The following is a 19,412-nucleotide window of genomic DNA, read 5'->3' on the forward strand; positions in this document are numbered from 1 at the left end:
CTGCTACCCCATACTGACTAACTCAGAGTTATAAGCCCAATTACTTGAAAAAAATCTCTTTGATTTTAAATCTTTCTTATAGATAACTTTATTTTTAAAAGTACGAAGTATTTGGAAGATAGTATTCTTACTTGGAATAATTTTGAAAAGTATTTTACTAAATATATATTAGCTGTTTCTTCATTCAGAATGGTGACATGTAGTTTACAGAATCTGTCTCTAATTTGTGATCACATCTCACATACCAATGCTCTCCCCCTTACCTAAAACAAACAAAAAATTTTTAAAAAAGGAAAGGAAAAAAAAAAAAAGCAACCACCAAGTACACAGGATTCCATATACGCATATACTTTAATAACAAAGTCACTTTAGCTGTAACTGAACAAAGAAAGGGAGACAAGAAGAACTTAACACATGATACTATGATATCCACAACTTTGGGTCAAAACAGGCATACATAAAGCTTTAAAATATATATTGTCTATGTTAATGGAGGCTACAACTACCAATTTTGATTACACATGTTTTCTGAAACATTATTGTCAAAGAGTTCAAAGTTAGACCAAATAATGATGTCAAGAAAAATTCTGTCTTAAAATTTTAACAAAGTCTTTTAAGAAAGTCTAAAATCCTATATTCTCACATTGACTCTCAAAACTTTGATTTTTATATCAGAATATCAGTTTGCCACTTTAATTTTTACCATACATGAAAGATTATCAAAAATATATTGATGGGTCTATACTAATTGTGACTATTCATATTTACATTAAGCAAATTCTTTTACCAAGTTCTTTATATACAAATTACCATTTGTCCTATGTCAAATTCATTAAAAAGTTAAAAACTACAGAAATGTTATTAGAAATAATGCATTTCAATATGTAACTGTTTTCCATTAATGAAGAACATTTTAAAATAATTTAACTGAAAAAGTACTGAACTGCCCACCAATTTCTGCTGCAACGGTATTCCTTCTGAATGTTTTCTGTGATTTAAGGAAAAAAAAAAAACTGGGTAAAGCTTGATTGCAAGGAATGACAAAAATCTGATGACTGTTTATTGATCTTCAAGAAATTTACAGATTAATTATATTGGTATTAAAAAATAGCAATGATTAAAAAACGTAAACAGTTCAAGATAACTGAAGAAACAGCAGTCTTTAAAAACTGGCAAATGCACTATATGAATACTTTTCATATAAATTTAAATCACAAAATAGTATCCCATAACCAGTTGAACTGAATACAGGCATGGCTTTCTGACACTTCCAAAAAGGGCCAACATTTTAAAAAAACTTAAACTATTCCCAAACTGGAAATAATTTAGATTTTAGAAGTATCACAATAAATAAAAGAAATTTATAAAATCAAGAGAAGATTTGGGGAAATTTTCATAAGGGGATTATATTAATACCACTAAAATAAAAAAGTCACTTTAATTGTTTTAGACTCCTGGTCACACAGGAAGGAAATGAAAAGGATGGCTTTTTCCGAGGAAAAACCTGAGCATGACATCATAAGCTTTTCAAATTTGAAGATCATCAGTTCAGACGACCATAAAACTGAGTACAGCACTTTGTCCAGTACAGATACATTTCTCTTGTCTAAGAATTAACTGATTTTGTAACAATCACTGAAAAATTTATGCCTCAGATTCTCTGGTTTGAAAATAGAGATTAGCTCCATTTTGGAAATTATATTAATTTATGTTGATTATATACTCCGCTAAAGCAAGAAATAAAGCTCTAAAATATTTACCTAGTTAGTGCTCTGTCTCTGGACTTTAGGACCAATACTCTGTGTGTCCTCTTCCTGACTAGGACGTTTCCCACTGCTGAGACCAGTGCACGTGGAGCTTCTTCCTACACATTTAAAAAAAATGTATGTTTAAGATAAGAAAGGTGAGAAGAAGAGTATGCTCAAATGCTACATTCTTACCTTGCTTTAATAGGTGAGTTTGCTGACTATCTCCATAAGCATAATGTAAAATACCACTCCCTGGAGTGCAACCTGTTAGTATGTTAAACATAGTAAAATTACTTAAACTAATTTCAAGTTGTATGTATTACGATTACAAATCTAATTTTTAGTATTTGTATTGTGCGTTTTAGGATTAATCCACAACCCTTCATATGAACCAAAACTCATACCCAAATCAGGAAAACTTAACTTGTCCTTAAATTTAGGGTCATAGGAATGTTGACTGTTCAAGGGCAAAATCACTAATAATCATTTTCTAAAAAACACTTCTTTACTGGATGACAATTAGACACTTGATCATGAAGTCAAAACGTAGGGCATCAGTGAGATATACATCCTTCCTTCACCTCCTCCTCCCTCAGCACCTATCTAAAACATATGTCCTTGGAGATACAGTAAGGGAATAAGGTCCTGCCAGATGAGAGTTAAACAATGGAGCAGTTACCTAGCCTGTAAAATTGTATCAACTCTCCTAAAAAGAAAAAATGTTATAGGAGAATGGGTTAGCACAGAAAAGTAGATTCTAGAGAAAACATTATGGAAAAATATGAGGATCCTACCCCTAGGAGTGGTTGCATGATGGCCCGAACAAGACAATCTACTTATTTTTAGTGTAACTTCATACTTATCACATTTCTCTGGATAAAGAATTCAGCTTTTCGGGCACTCAAAATTGGGAAAGTGAATGCCCTGATCAAGGATGAGGACTTCTGGAAAGGAATATTTCCACCATAAGCTAATAAACTAATGTTCCCTGTTGATATTTTAATTCATATGATTTTAAAATTTCTAGTCTGTCATTCACAGAATGGTCACCACTAATTATAGCAAACGTTCAGGCTTTAGACTTGTAAGGCTGAAGGCCAGACTCAGGACTGTGGCAAATTCACCGCTGAATGGTGCTGCTACTGGTCTTACCATCATCAGGGCTTCCCCTAGTAGCGATACTTGTCATCATGCATCTTTGCACGACTCTACTGAAATCTTCACAAAATAATGTGAAGGTACTTAACTCCACTGAATTGTACATTTAAAATGGTTAAAATGCTAAATTTTATGTTGTGCATATTTTACAATTAAAAAAACTTCAACAAATACATTTTTCAATTATCGTATTTATTTGATTTTTATTGTTATTTTCTATTTTTCTGAATTTTCTAAACTGTCTATAGTGAATAGTTTTTTAAAGCAGTTTTGAGGAATAATTTATATATTATAAAATTCAACTGTTTTAAGGGTACAGTTCAATAATTTTTAGTTAATTTACAGAGTTGTGTAATCACCAGCATAATCCAGCTTTAGAACATTTTCATCACATCCAAAAGATCCCTCATGTCCATTTGCTTTCATTCTCCATTCCTACCTATAAGCCTAAGGTAGGCACTAATCTAATTTCTCTTTTAAAAACATGACTTTTCTCACTAGTTCATATAAGTGGAATCATGCAGCATGTGGTCTTTTGTGTCTGGCTTCTTTAACTTAACATAATATTTTTGAGATTTATCCATGTTGTAGCATATATCAGCATTTTGTTCCTTTTTATGAATTAATATTCCATTATATGGATATACTCCATTTTGACTATCATGAATAAAGCTATTATAAACATTCACATATAAGTCTCTGTGTAGACATATATTTTCACTTCTTTTGGATAGATACTTAGGAATGGAATTTCTGGGTTGTATGTTAAATTTATGTTTAGCTTTTAAGAAACTGCCAAACTGCTTCCCAAAATGGCTTCACTGTTTTACACCCTACCTCTCAGCAATGTATGAGCATTCCAGTTTCTTCACATCCTCCACACACCTGTTACTGTCTGTCTTTTTTATTTCAACCACTCTAGTGGTTATAGGGTGACCAACTCATCCCAGTTTGGGACTCTTCAAGTGTTAGCATGGAAAGTCCTGTGTCCCAAGAAACTCCTCAATGCCAGGCAATCAGTGATAACTGGTCACCCTAAGTGGGTGTGAAGTCCTATCTCTTAGTAGTTTTAGTCTGCATTTCCCCAATAACTAATAATGCTGAACAGGTATTTTATAATAGAAAAAATTTTAGTAGTGTGCTTTATTATAAGAACAAAAATACCTCAAGACATCTTTGTATGTTAGTTTATTCCTTTCCTGAGCACAAAAAGTCTACAAAAATGAGAGGACAAAAATGCAGTTTCTGTTGCAGAGATTAAGAATTTTTGCACAGTCATTAAAAAACTTAAATCATAAAGAATCTTGCCCTTTGAAATGCCTTTAAGACACTGTAAATAAAAGCCTACGAATAGGGTAAGTATGGGGCATTAAGGGATACGCTTCTGAAGTATAAGTCCTTTCTAGCATTTAAAAAAAATTTTTAATTTATATTTTGGCTGCGTTGGGTCTTCATTGCTGCGCACAGGCTTTCTCTAGTTGCGGTGAGCGCGAGTTACTCTTTGTTGCAGTGCGTGGGCTTCTCGTTGCGGTGGCTTCTCTTGTTGTGAAGCGCTGGCTCTAGGTGTGCCGGTTTCTGTAGTTGCAGCATGCAGGCTCAGTAGTTGCAGCATGCGGGCTCTAGGGCATGCGGGCTTCAGTAGTTGTGGCGTGTGGGCTTGGCTGCTCTGTGGTATGTGGGATCTTCCTGGACCAAGGATCGAACCCATGTCCCCTGCATTGGCAGACAGATTCTTAATCACTGCGCCACCAGGGAAGTCCCCATGTAAGTCCTTTCAAATGGAACAGAAACCTGAGGGGAGAAATTCTTAACAGCATAGTAACCTAAGGATCTTGCCATAATCACTCCCATTTTCAGGTCTACAATGCTCTCTCCTTCATCTGCCTACTTAAATGCTACCCACCCCACCATCTTCTTTTTAAAAAAAAATTTTTTTATTTATTTATTTTTGGCTGCATTGGGTCTTTGTTGCTGTCTGCGGGCTTTCTCTAGCTGTGGTTGAGTGGGGGATACTCTTCATTCTCATTGCGGTGGCTTCTCTTGTTGCGGAGCACAGGCTCTAGGCACGTGGGCTTCTGTAGTTGTGGCACACGGGCTCAGAAGTTGTGGCTCACGGGCTCCAGAGCACAGGCTCAGTAATTGTGGCACACCAGCTTAGTTGTTCCGCAGCGTGTGGGATCTTCCCTGACCAGGGCTTGAACCCATGTTCCCTGCATTGGCAGGCAAATTCTTAACCACTGCACCACCAGCGAAGTCCCCCACCATCTTCTAAGAAAAGTTTCCTAGTTCCTTCAACTCCCTTTTTTCCTATTGCATGAGGAGGCAGTGTCTTACAATTTATCACTTTTTTCATTTTCTTTTTACCCCTTCCACACCCCCATTTAGACTCTAAGCTCTATGTAGCTTTTATGTCTTCTATGTCTTTTGAAAGCCTCTAAGCACCTAGCTACAAAGTGTGTTATAGGCAAATATTTACATGATTAGACTACTTTCAAGATTTATTAATCCTATCACAAAACATCATGTTTATAAATTTGTGAAGCAAAATTATTCCAGTTTAACTTGCTAACATGATTAGTTTTGCAGATAAATACAGATTTGGACTAAGAAACAGTATGTACCATCATTATCCATTAGCTAGGTAACTGGAGTCTGTTGCTTTCCACCCTCTGCCACCTGCTTGTTATCTCACTGCTTCACAGAACTTCTGTCCCTCAAACTCATGTGTGGGCAAAAGAGGCAGTCTGTGAACTGCATAATAAATCTGATAGAACTTTTGAAATGCTACCTTGTTAAAGTTTACTTCAAATTGTAGGAGACGCTGAGAAAGAACATTTTTGAAGTACACTGCCATCATTAGCAACAATTTGAATGCAGGTGAAACACATTCCAGTAATAAAATATTTTGTCTTATGAACACTACATTTGGCATTACATTTGCAGGGGCGACCCAGTGATACAGGAAAGAGTATGAACTTTAGGACTAGTTAGACTTGGATCTGAATCTTAGCTCAACTACTTACTAACTGTGGGATCTTGGTTAAGTTACCTAACTCTTCTAGGCTAATTTTCCCAATCATAAAATGAGAAGCCTACCACCACCCCTCAAGGTTATTGTGAGTATGTGGCCAAAATCCCCTCATACTTAGGCACAAAGTAGGCAGTCAAGATATGAGTGCTTTCGTTTCTTTCTCCTTAAGCTAATTGTTGATGCTCTCAAAAGTATGCAAAATATTTCTGAATTCAGAAAGGTTCAATTTGTTAAAGGTGTTATTCTTAATATCAAATTTTGAATAGCTGACTTCTTTTTTTAAAAAAAAATAAGCTTTCCTCTAATGCAGCCTTGGTGTTTTTTTTTTTTTTGCCTTTTAGTAACCATGCAGAATTATTTATTTTACTACCTATAACTGAAATACCAAAAAAACATTATTTCCAAACCACAAAATGACGTTTTAGAATTTAGAATATGGATGTTTTTATCCCCTTACATGACCAAACAGAAAGTAGTAAGTCCAGCCATTCAGCCTTGTTTTTAATCAAATTAATTAGCTTCATGCTATTTTTGGTTAGAAACTTTGAAAATTGATATGATTCAAATTTCCAATACATACTGACTTCTTGACACATATTAAGAACATATGTGGCAACTAACTATATATATCACAAAGAAAACCATTATAGACCAGGCTTTGTAAGAAAAAACCCATGTGCAAAAGGACTAGAGGCCCTATGCATGTGCGTGATAAATCTTTTGGCCACGTTCACAGGGCCTCTGACCTTCTTAACTAATTACCTTATAGCTGATATATACTTAAAGGGAGTAAAAAATAATGACCATTCTGAATATATAACATTTCAGTTTCATTTTATCCTTAAAAATTGCTAACCTCATTCAGTTTGCAAGATCTTTACCTTGACCCAATTCCACTATATATAATGATGTTTCTATCTCTAAAATGTCACTAATGGAGTGAGGGTATGTGTGTATGTATATGTACATGTATGCATGTGTACAAGGAACCTATTACACAATTTAAAGATAGATTTAAAAAAACATATTATAGTGAGGTACGATAAACAATATATTTATAATTAATCTCTTTATGTTACTAAGTGCAGAAATTTCCTTTTCACTTACTTCCACTGCTGCTATAACCTGGGATATTTTCTCCAGGAGAATACCCCATGAGGCCTCCATTCCCATTAGGATTAGATGGCACTGATGCAAGAAGACCTAAAGGGAAAAAATTTCCTATTAAGTTATGATCAAGATCAAGTTCAAGGATGGGTACATAAACAGCTGCCAAAGAAACAAGTCAAAGGCATTTACTGACATACCTAGTCCTCTATATCGTGAAAGCTGCTGATAGATCTGTTTCATCCTCTCAATATTCAAACGGCTTGCCTCAGCATGGTTCACCATTGGTTTGGGGTAATTAACTCCTATCAAACATTTGGCTACCTTTTGAATACCTTCTGGCGCATTCCAGGGGTCATAGATATATTTTGCAGGGAAGCCTCTTAGGACAGGCAAATAACGTCTTTTGGGAGAAGGAAGAAAAATTATTAATAAAATGAACTATAAGCAAATTATAACAAACTATTTATTAGCTATGAATGACCAAAATCAAATCAATACCATTTAAATGATTTGTTACCCTTCTGCTCATCTCTGCTGCCCATGATGAGTGGGGAATACCCACTTTTCATGTTGCTTAAACATGAAAAGTTCTTCCTAGATTAGCTATTCCAGACTGAATAATAATCATTCTTGATTTACCTGATATAGTCTCCATTGGGATCTGTTCTCCTACCAAAACCAACAGGGCAATAGCAGTGAAAAAACTGTTGGAAAAAGGAACTACAAGACAGCCACATCCAACTTCCAGCATTTATGCTCCAATCTGCATCAAGTAATAATTCTTCAAATACCTTCGGAAGTAACAGTAATCACAATTAGTCTGCGCACACATAATTCTCAAAGCAAGCATTTTTCCAGGTCTCTGTAGATCAAAAGTCAAGGCAAGAAAATCTAGCACAGAGCTGTAAACTTAAACATTCCAAAGTTAGCTTCCTTGTCTGTGTTCTATTCTATAATGAGTTATTTCAGGGAAAGAAACATATTAGTAATATATAGATTTCTGAATAGAATTTACTATTCTAATCTTTGCAGTGTTACTGGAAGAGGGGAGAGTAAAAGTTATTAAAGTCACCAATTTAAAAGGATAAGATGGGATATGAGAAGATTAAAAAACTGGAAGAAAAAGCAGTAAACACTTTCAAGAATGCAAAAATGCTACCAAATAAACCACCAACAAAAACTTAGAAGCTTAGTACAATGGCCTACATAATGGGAACAATCAAATACAAATGACCTTTAAAAATTCATTAGTATTATACAGTTTAAATTTGGGATTCCTTGATCCAAAAGAGAAATAGAATTAAAATAAATTATTTTTTATAAATTCATTGTGTGCTGTACATCTACCTCATACACAACTTTGTACTAGGAAATACAGGAGATGTAAAAAAACACAGGATCAGAAATGGTCTTTGGATAGGGGAAATTTATGATATAGGCAGGAAGGTAAAACATATATTTAAGTCCTATTATATATAACCAAAAGATGTCACAAAATGTTGTATGCTTCACATTACATAATATAATTATGACTAAAAAGCTATGGTATTGAAGTGAGATGAAATGATTTATAGCTTAAAATTTATAAAACAAATTTGCTATTTCTAAGAACTCAGATGAATCCTTTATGTGACAGAAATGATCACCTATAAATATATATCGACCCAATAAGTCCAGAGTATTAAATCTTATAGCTCCCTTGATGGCTAGGCTGATTTAGCCATTGAAATGACTTCAGGTTAACTGAACCACTTTTCACCAGTTCTCCTATCTGATTATGCCATTCTGCTCCCCAAAAGTGTGTCTGTATGATGAGAATTAAATGCTTTTCTATTGAAAAAATTAGACTATAAATGAATCTACATAGCAGACAATTTTTAGGAATTGTTTTATAAAGGTACAGAGTTCTTCAGAATAAGGCCATACTACATTAGTTGGAAGAACACTTACCTTCATTCCTTCTTCCCAACTAATCCACAGGTCACCTCGTGTCAGGAAGCAAGCAACTGCATGTCTGGCTAAATGATGGATCCAACCCTCCTGACGAAGCTGTGTCATGATGGCATCAATCCATGGAAAGCCTGTCCGTCCTTCTGCCCATTTCGCTAAAGCCTCAGGATTCTTATCCCAAGGAATCTGAACACAGATGGGATTTCCTTCCATTTTGTCAAAGCGTGGATTATTTGTTGCTGCTGTATAGAAAAATTCACGCCATAACAGTTGCCCATAAAGGGAAAGGGGAGGGGAACTGTTCTTTTTTACCTAAGATTAAAAAGCAAAGAAGTATTATCAGCAATTTAAGAAAAAAGTATTTTGAAAAATAAGCTCCAGTTCCAGATAATACCTTTTTGTAGAGATCTGTCAGTTTGAAGTAAAACAGTCGACATGACAAACAACCAAATCGGAGATAAGGACTGAGTCCAGTAGGGCTAGCGAGCAGGGAATTCGCATTCATTCGAGGTCTTTCAAAGTTTGCCACCCAAGCCTGAAAACACACAGAGAAAATTATGCTAACTAATTGCCTTTTCCATTTTAAAAGATTGTTTAAAGTTGAGATTTTTTTAAAAGTTACATAGGGCTTGGAAAATAAAATATCATTTTTCTAGCCACAAATGACAGATTTTAATAAAAAACAAGCAAGATAAAAGTGATCATTCTTTTGTTTTAGCCATCCTCATGCAGTAAATTCCTAACACAAGGCTGAGAGCACCTTCAGTCTGTCTCTCTGACACTGAGAAAAATATGAAATAGAAGAACTCTATCCTAGCTTCAAAGTTATAGTCATCAGATACCAGCTTACAAAGTAAGAATAGAAGGGGTAGTATTGATAGTAGCTAAAGAGGAAATAATCAGAAGAGGAGGAAGAAGGGTATTTAAATGAAGAGATAGTTGTTAATTTTCAAACAATTAGGATTGCTCTATTTTAACTATTTCTCTCAATCCTTCTTTTTCAACAGTTTTTCTGTTTTTCAAAAAGAGTGAAATTATTTTTAAAATGACAGTTTGACAATATAAACATCATCTGTATTATCATACTTTTCTTTCCAAATGCCTTTCCAAACGTGTAAGTGCTTCAGTTTCTCCGCCTGGCCACACTGCAGAAGATAAACCATCTGTATCAAAACCTAAAAAAAAAAGAAAAGAAAAGAAAAAAAATTGACAGTCGCATAAAAATGAAATGACAGCCCTGGATAGGTCCTCAAAAATAGATGATATATAACATGGTCTCTGTTCTTTAAGATGTACATTTTAAGGTGATAACAGATAGACCACATATTTATAGAACACATAAATAACGCACAGATTTATCACTTCTTAGTTTCAGAGTTTCTTTTCTTTTTTCTCCTTTCTTTTCCTTTTAGTGCAAAATACTTTACATGACAAATTAGAAGTGGGATTTTTCTGAATGGTTTATTAACTCTTAAGCTCCACATGTATTACCATTTACACCTACCTAGTTCTTCCAGTGAAGGGACTCCATATTTCTCATCATGGTCATCAGACAGAGGAGTTGTGCACTTTTCTATCACTTCTGAAGTAATTGTCTCTACTGGTATCTCTAGTGGTTCCATTTTGCTGATGAGAGTCTGGAATCTTTTATAAGTAAGAGGTGGTTGTCCACCATTTAGTTCTATGATCCTATTACAAAAGTTAGTAAAATGCTGTTAGTATTAAAAAAAGGACAATACATTTTGATTGATAAATTCTGAAAAGGCTTAAGGACCAAGAAACTTGTTAAAATAATTAACAAATCTAAAAATCATTCTCTTCATTTTATAGACATCTGCTAGATATCAAAAATATAGTGTATGCAAATATCAAAACTTTTAAGACAAAGGGAATTAAGCACCTATGAGTGGAAAAACAAGTGGCTAAATAAGCCTAAAGGCAAAAACAAAAAATAATATATATGGAAATATAAAAACATACCACAACACAGCTCAAAGAATCTCTTAATGATCAATAAAAACTAAACCAGGCCAATATTATACCAAGGAGCAATCAGCAAGTCTCATTAATTAGGATTCTATATTACTGTCATGATAATCACTTGCTATTTTCTATTGTGCTCATGTTTTTGTTAAATGTCAGCATACGTATCTCATGTATATATTTTATATTTAATTCTTATCACTAATTTCTCAATTAAGTAATACTAAAAGGAAAGATAAGTCTTACCAATGGTAGTCTGAATTAGACACAATTTGGAAATACCAATTATTCTTTTTCACTATGGCCATTTGCTTACTAGCATTTAGCCTTAGTAAAAAATTATTGGTAAAATCCAACTCCATCGTTTTATGCATCAGCAACTGAAGCCTCAAGAGAATTTAATAGTCAAGGTCACATAACTAATAAATAGCAAATCAAGGTTTTCTTAATCCAAATACAGTACAGTTTTCATTATACCACATATAATTATGTATCAGTTGTACATACAGAAAGTAACCACCATAAAAACTATGCTCTCTGCTTTTAGTAATTTTGCTTTGGTGTAATACTTTGAGTTTATATATAGGGTCATAATGAAATCTGTCCACTATAATGATACTACAATGGCACTACTGAGGACACTGCTAATTACATAACAGAAGCAGAATAAAAATCTTAGAAAAAATGTTTTCTATATGTTACATTTTTATATGATGGATTATATGTGGTAAATACTCACACTCAATCTAACAAACATTCCAATTTTATGCACAACACTGAGTTTCCCACTTAAAGCAATTGCTCTTATCTTGTTTTGCCTCCTTGCTATCAGCTCTCTAAAGTTAAGAAATCTGGTAAACTAGAAGGCAACTTTATTATCGAAGGATATACGACTTCTGGCTTAATATCAAGTAAGACCCTTGACTGAATCGAACCACAATATTTTGATACACTTGGAATAAAATTAACTAGCTTGTCGTGTTACTTACAGAATTAGTTTTATTAACTTGACAAAATGTGAAAATAAAAAAGTAAAATAATTTAAAAGGTACGTAAATTGTGAGATTTCAGCACTTGTAAGGATGATAGTATGCTAAAGGTTAATGTTAACAAATCTTATGAACCTTCAAATCTTACAGCATATAAAGCTTTCTAAATTTAAACTTGACCACGGAATCTTTGTTGGACAAAGCATCACCAAAAACTGATAGTCCAGGAAATACACTTTGAGAAATAAGATATTATACCATTGTTCAGAAGACTATGTAATATTACATAAAATGTGCATATGGACTTAAAATCCAGAGACTAGATATACACACATAAAATAAAATAGCTTATGACAATCATGTAAAATATATCAAGGCAGTTTGTGGCTATGTATGTCATATAAACTATAAAATTAACATTGCTAAGAGCCCAGAAAGGCAAGTTAGTAGGCTGAGTTAGAATAGTCAAAGATAACTGTGTGATGCTTTTAATAGTTTTGAAATTGAAATTCTGAGTATGTTTATCTTATGTACTTATGTCTGTAATTTTGGTATCTGTCACTGGGTAAACAAAAATCACAGATGTTAAATAAAATGCTAAAGGTTTGACATATATTCACTTAATTCTACCACAAGTCTATTGTGTATGTTTTTATTTCCACTTTATAAACTAGTCCCACAGTACATTCCCACAGTACATTTTCTATGTACTTAAAACCACTGAAATGTACACTTAAAAGTGGTTAAGATGAAAAATATTATAGTATTTTACCATTAAAAAAAACTTACTTGTCTAGGTCATATAATGTATGTGAAATTCGTACAATTACTTCTACCCCAGCTTCAGTAGCCAATTTCTTAATAGCTGCATCTCGTTCCTTTCCAAAGGGCTCAGAATCATATTCAATTGAAAGTTTAGTAATGTTCCATTCCTAAAATAAAAGAAAGGGGCAAAAACATACATAAATTTTAACAATTAGTTTTTCTATTATAATGACATAGGCTGGAAAAAAGTGAAAAGCTCCAATGCTACCTAGTATATAACAAACACTATATATAAGTGTTTGTCATGGTAAAATGGAAAAAAATAACATGTTACCAAGTTGCTGAAAGACTAAATGAGTCAATGCATATAAATTGTTTAGGACATAGTACATAGTAAGTCCTCAGTGAATGATAGCTGTCATTATTACTAGCCATTTGTATATTTCTTACTTTGTGGGTTGCAGCTTATGTTTTCTTGGGTTTCTATCGCAGTTAATTTTTCTCTTAAGGATTTGTAAGAGCTCCTGATATTTTAATGATAGCAAACCTTCTCTATCACCTGTGTCACTTTTTTTCCTAAATAGTTTGTAATTTAATTCTATGATTTTTTTGACAAATAAATATTTAGTTTTTAGTTAGTAAATGTTGGAATTTAGAACAAGTCAATAACACTCCCTCCCCTTTTCCCTTTTTGAAAAGGAAGGGAATATAAGTCAGAAAACTAAAGGTAAAAATATAGATCACACAGTCTCCCAAGGCAACTGAAATAAAAACAAAAATAAACAAATGGGACCTAATGAAACTTACAAGCTTTTGCACAGCAAAGGAAACCATAAACAGAATGAAAAGATAACCTACAGAGTGGGAGAAAATATTTGCAAATAATGCAACTAACAAGGGCTTAATACAAACAGCTCATACAACTCAACAGAAAAAAAACCAAATAACCCAATTAAAAAATGGGCAGCAGACCTAAATAGACATTCCTCCAAAGAAGAAATACAAATGGCCAACAGGCACATGAAAAGGTGCTCAACATCGCTAATAATTAGAGAAATATAAATCTAAACTACAATGAGGTATCACTTTGCACTGATTCTGATGGTCAGATGGCCATCACTAAAAAGTCTACAAATGCTGGAGAGGATATGGAGGAAAGGGAATCCTCCTATACTGCTGGTAGGAATGTAAGTTGGTACAGCCACTATGGAAAACAGCATGAAGGTTTCCTCAGAAAACTAAAAATAGAATTATCATATGATCCAGCAGTGGCACTCCTGGGCATACATCCAGACAAAACTCTAATTAAAAAAGATACATGTACCCCATGTTCATAGCAGCACTATGCACAATAGCCAAGACATGGAAACAACCTAATGTCCACTGACAAATGAATGGATAAAGAAGATGTGGTACATATATACAACAGAATACTACTCAGCCATAAAAAAGAATGAAATAATGCCATTTGCAGCAACATGGATGCAACTAGAGATTATCATACTAAGTGAAGTAAGTCAGAAAGAGAAAGACAAATACCACATGATATCTCTTTTACATGGAATCTAAAATATGACACAAATGAACCTATGAAACAGAAACAGACTCATGGACATAGAGAACAACCTTGTGGTTGCCAAGGGGGAGGAGGTTGGGGGGAAGGATGGAGTAGGAGGTTGGGGTTAGCAGAAGTAGGCTATTATACATAGAATGGATAAACAACAAGGTCCTACTGTATAGCACAGAGAACTATATTCAATATCCTATGATAAACCATAATGGAAAATAATATATAAAAAGAATGTATATATGTATAACTGAATCTCTTTGCTGTAAAGCAGAAATTAACACAATATTGTAAATCAACTATACTTCAATTTAATATATATATATATATATATATATATATATATATATATATATATATATACCACATTACTAGTAAAGTTGAATTGGAGTAAACATGTTATGTTTAAGGACAGATAAGCTTGCTAATTTTTTACCCCTGAATTAAACAGATTTAGCTACCCAATGATAAGCAGCACCTTCCTTGCAGTGTGGTCTGCCCCTACAAAATTTATTACATGGAAGAAGGGACTAGGATAAGTGCTCTCTGCAACTGAATAGGCAAAAAGGTATGATATGAGTGATACTCACCTAACTCCTTCTATTAACTCACCAGTGAGATCATTCACTTCTTCCCTGGGGATAAATTAGTGAACATCTCTCCAGAAAAAAAATGAAAAGCTAGGGAAGAGAAGGTTCCCCAAACATTAAAAGTATTCAGGGCAGAGTCAAGATGGCAGTGTGGAAAGACGAGGAGTTAGCATCTCCCCACAACTAGGGTGCCTGACGGCCGCTGGTGGTGGACTCTGATGCCAAAGGAGACAGGAGGAACCTGAAAGTGAACGGGTAGGACGTAGGGGGACTGAGGAGGGAGGAGAAGTGGAGGTCAGACAGGATCAGGGCCCCTGAGGCCAGGGAGATCAGGAGAGGCAGGAAGGAGGAGTGGGGGAGGAGCAGAGGGCGATAGCCCTGCCCCTCGGGCCAGGGAACCTGCTGAGCTCCCAGGTCAATCCTCTGCCTTCCAAAGCCCCCTCCAGACAGCATGGGTCCTTGGAGTAGTAGGAGGGAGGCCAGAGAGATCAGGAGAGGCAGGCGGGAGGGGCCATCTGGGAGGAGCGGGAGAGAAGCGGAGGGTGATTGCTCCGCCCACTCAGGCCCCGGGAGCCTGCTGAGCTCCCAGGCCAGTCCCCTGCCCTCCAAAGCCCCCTCCAGGCTGCACAGGTCCTTGGGGGCATAGGAGGGAGGCCGGGGAGATCAGGAGAGGCAGGCGGCAGGGGCCCTCCCAGACAAGAGAAGCAGGACAGGAGAGGAGGGCATTTGCCCCACCCACTCGAGCCCAGGAAGCCTGCTGGGCTCCCAGGTGAGGTCCCCTGACCTCTGAGACCAGGAGTTGGGGGCATGCCTGGGCCCCTTCTGTTCCTTGAGCCTAAGCTCCACCCCCCACGGCCTTTTCCAGCCCTGTGGGTCCTGTGCATTGGCCTGGCCCACCATCCAAACCTTGCCCTTGCTTAGGCCCCACCCTCCAGAGCCAAGGCCTCTCCTGGCACCCCCACTATTTTTGTTCTTTTCCCTCCTCCTCTTTTTTACTACTGTGGTACTGATGTACCTTCTCGTTGTTGATTCATCTATATTTTTACTTTTATATTCTTCCTAAAATATCTCTTAGTTTCCGAGTCTAATTTTATTTTTTACTTTGTTATTTTTTATCTTTTTTTTTTTTTTTGCTGCCCCAGGAGGTTTGCAGGATCTTGGTTCACGAGCCTGGGGACAGGCTGAAGCTCCTGTGGTGGGAACTCCGAGCCCGAACCACTGGACTAACAGAGAATCTCAGACCCAAGAGAATATTCATCCGAGTGAGGAGGTCTCATGGAGTTCCTCATCTCAGCACCAAGACCCAGCTCTACCCAATAGCCTACAAACTCCAGTGTTGGAAGCCTCAGGCCAAACAACCAGTAAGAAAGGAACACAATCCCACTCATAAAAAAAAAAAAAAAAAAAATGAGATGGCAAAAAAATATGTCACAGATTAAGGAGCAAGGTAAAAACCTACAAGACCAAATAAATGAAGAGGAAATAGGCAATCTACCTGAAAAAGAATTCAGAGTAATGATAGTAAAGATGATCCAGAATCTCAGAAATAGAAAGGAGGTACAGATTGAGAAAATACAAGAAATGTTTAACAAAGATCTAAAAGAACAAACAAACAGATGAACAACACAATAACTGAAATGAAAAATACACTAGAAGGAATCAATAGCAGAATAACTGAGGCAGAAGAACGAATAAGTATGCTGGAAGACAAAAGGGTGGAAATAACTGCTGAGGAGCAGAATAAAGAAAAAAGAATGAAAAGAACTGAAGACAATCTCAGAGGCCTCTGGGACAACACTAAATGAACCAATATTCGGATCATAGGGGTCCCAGAAGTAGAAGAGAAAAAGAAAGGCTCTGAGAAAATATCTGAAGAGATTATAGTTGAAAACTTCCCTAGCATGGGAAAGGCAATAGTCACCCAAGCCCAGGAAGCACAGAGAGTCCCATACAGGATAAACTGTAGGAAAAACACACCGAGACACATATTAATCAAACTAACAAAAACTAAATTCAAAGAAAAAATATTAAAAGCAGCAAGGGAAAAACAAAAACTAACATACAAAGGAATCCCCATAAGGTTATCAGCTGATTTTTCAGCAGAAACTCTACAGGCCAGAAAGGAGTGGCAGGATATACTTAAAGTGATGAAAGAGAAAAACCTACAACCAAGATTACTCTACCCGGCAAGGCTCTCATTCAGATTCGATGGAGAAGTCAAAAGCTTTTCAGACAAGCAAAAGCTAAGAGAATTCAGCACCACCAAACCAGCTTTACAACAAATGCTAAAGAAATTTCTCTAGGTGGGAAACACAAGAGAAGAAAAAGACCCACAAAAACAAACCCAAAACAATTAAGAAAATGGTAATAGGAACATACATATTGATCATAACCTTGAATGTAAATGTACTAAATGCCCCAACCAAAAGACAGAGACTGACTGAATAGATACAAAAACAAGACCCATATACGTGCTGTCTAAAAGAGGCCCACTTCAGACCTAGGGACACATACAGGCTGAAAGTGAAGGGATGGAGAAAGATATTCCATGCAAATGGAAATCAAGAAAGCTGGGTAGCAATACTGGTATCAGATAAAATAGAGACTGTTACAAGAGGAAAGGAGGGACACTACATAATGATCAAAGGATCAATCCAAGAAGAAGATATAACAATTATAAATGTTTATGCTCCAACACAGGAGCACCTCAATACATAAGGCAAATGCTAACAACCCTGAAAGGAGAATTCGACAGTAACACAATAATAGCAGGGGACTTTAACACCCCACTTACACCAATGGACAGATAATCCAAACAGAAAATAAATAAGGAAACACAAGCTTTAAATGATACAATAGACCAGATATATCTAACTGATATTTATAGAACACTCCACCCAAAAGTGGCAGAATATACTTTCTTCTCAAGTGCATATGGAACTTCTCCAGAATAGATCACATCTTGGGTCACAAATTAAGCCTTGGAAAATTTAGGAAGACTGAAATCATATCATACACCTTTTCTGACCACAACACTATGAGATTGGAAATCAATTACAGGAAAAAAACCACAAATACATGGAAGCTAAACAGTGCGCTACTAAATAACCAAGAGATCATTGAAGAAATCAAAGAAGAAATTAAAAAAATACATAGAAACAAATGACAACAAAAACACGAGGACCCGAAACCTATGGGATGCAGCAAAAGCAGTCCTAAGAGGGAAGTTTATAGCAATACAATCTCACCTCAAGAAACAAACATCTCAAATAAACAATCTAACCCTACACTTAAAACAACTAGATAAAGAAGAACAAAGAAAACCCAAAGTCAATAGAAGGAAAGAAGTCATAATGATCAGAGCAGAAAAAAATGAAATAGAAACAAAGAAAACAATAGCAAAGATCAATAAAACTAAAAGCTGGTTCTTTGAGAAGATAAACAAAATTGATAAACCCTTAGCCAGACTCATCAAGGAAGAAAGGGAGAGGATGTAAATCAGTAAAATTAGAAATGAAAAAGGAGGGGCTTCCCTGGTGGCACAATGGTTAAGAATTCACCTGCCAATGCAGGGGACACAGGTTTGAGTTCTGGTCTGGGAAAATCCCACATGCCGCAGAGCAACTAAGCCTGTGCACCACAACTACTGAGCCTGCACTCTAGAGCCCGTGCTCCATGACAAGAGAAGCCACCGCAATGAGAAGCCCGTGCACCACAACAAAGAGCAGCACCCACTCGCCACAACTAAAGGAAGCCCGCGCACAGCAACAAAGACCCAACACAGCCAAAGGTAATAAATAAATAAAATAAATAAATTTTTAAAAAAAGAAATGAAAAAGGAGAAATCACAACTGACACTGCAGAAATACAAAGGATTATAAGAGACTCTGCAACAACTATATGCCAATAAAATGGACAACCACGAAGAAATGGACAAATTCTTGGAAAGGTACAATTTTCCAAGACTGAACCAGGAAGAATTAGAAAATATAAACAGACCGATCACAAGTAATGAAATTGAAACCATAATTAAAAATCTTCCAACAAACAAAAGTCCAGGACCAGATGGCTTCACAGGCGAATTCTATCAAACATTTAGAGAAAAGCTAACACCAATCCTTCTCAAACTCTTCCAAAAAATTTCAGAGGGAGAAACACTCCCAAATTAATTATACGAAGCCACCATCACCCTGATACCAAAACCAGAAAAAGGTATCACAAAAAAAGAAAATTATAGACCAATATCACTGATGAACATAGATGCAAAAATCCTCAACAAAATACCAGCAAACTGAATCCAATCATACATTAAAAGGATGATACACCATGATCAAGTGAGATTTATCCCAGGGATGCAAGGATTCTTCAATATACACAAATCAGTCAATGTGATACACCACATTAACAAATTAAGGAATAAAAACCATATGGTCATCTCAATAGATGCAGAAAAAGCTTTCGACAAAATTCAACACCCATTTATGATAAAAACTCTCCAGAAAATGGGCATAGAGGGAACCT

At 35.7% G+C, this 19,412-nt stretch overlaps 1 protein-coding gene across 4 annotated transcripts in view; it reads right to left on the reverse strand.

Moving 5' to 3' along the window:
- Positions 1-332: 332 nt before the first annotated feature.
- The window catches only part of CRY1 (cryptochrome circadian regulator 1), a 95,341-nt gene continuing 76,261 nt past the window's right edge, over positions 333-19,412 (reverse strand). For 3 of the 4 annotated variants that reach the window (XM_004269411.3, XM_033427554.2, XM_049694414.1), the window contains exons 3-13: positions 12,759-12,901; positions 10,502-10,686; positions 10,084-10,172; positions 9,392-9,532; positions 8,998-9,309; positions 7,687-7,838; positions 7,245-7,447; positions 7,045-7,140; positions 1,941-2,012; positions 1,761-1,864; positions 333-988 (exon numbers count right to left, since the gene is read on the reverse strand). In XM_004269411.3, the coding sequence (XP_004269459.1) occupies positions 1,761-1,864; positions 1,941-2,012; positions 7,045-7,140; positions 7,245-7,447; positions 7,687-7,838; positions 8,998-9,309; positions 9,392-9,532; positions 10,084-10,172; positions 10,502-10,686; positions 12,759-12,901 (1,497 nt within the window). In that variant the 3' untranslated portion in view covers positions 333-988. The remainder of the gene's footprint in view (positions 989-1,760; positions 1,865-1,940; positions 2,013-7,044; positions 7,141-7,244; positions 7,448-7,686; positions 7,839-8,997; positions 9,310-9,391; positions 9,533-10,083; positions 10,173-10,501; positions 10,687-12,758; positions 12,902-19,412) is intronic. The other variant, XM_033427553.2, reaches the window with a different exon arrangement.

The sequence above is a fragment of the Orcinus orca genome, chromosome 11, assembly GCF_937001465.1.
Source record: "Orcinus orca chromosome 11, mOrcOrc1.1, whole genome shotgun sequence".
Taxonomy (NCBI): Eukaryota; Metazoa; Chordata; class Mammalia; order Artiodactyla; family Delphinidae; genus Orcinus; species Orcinus orca.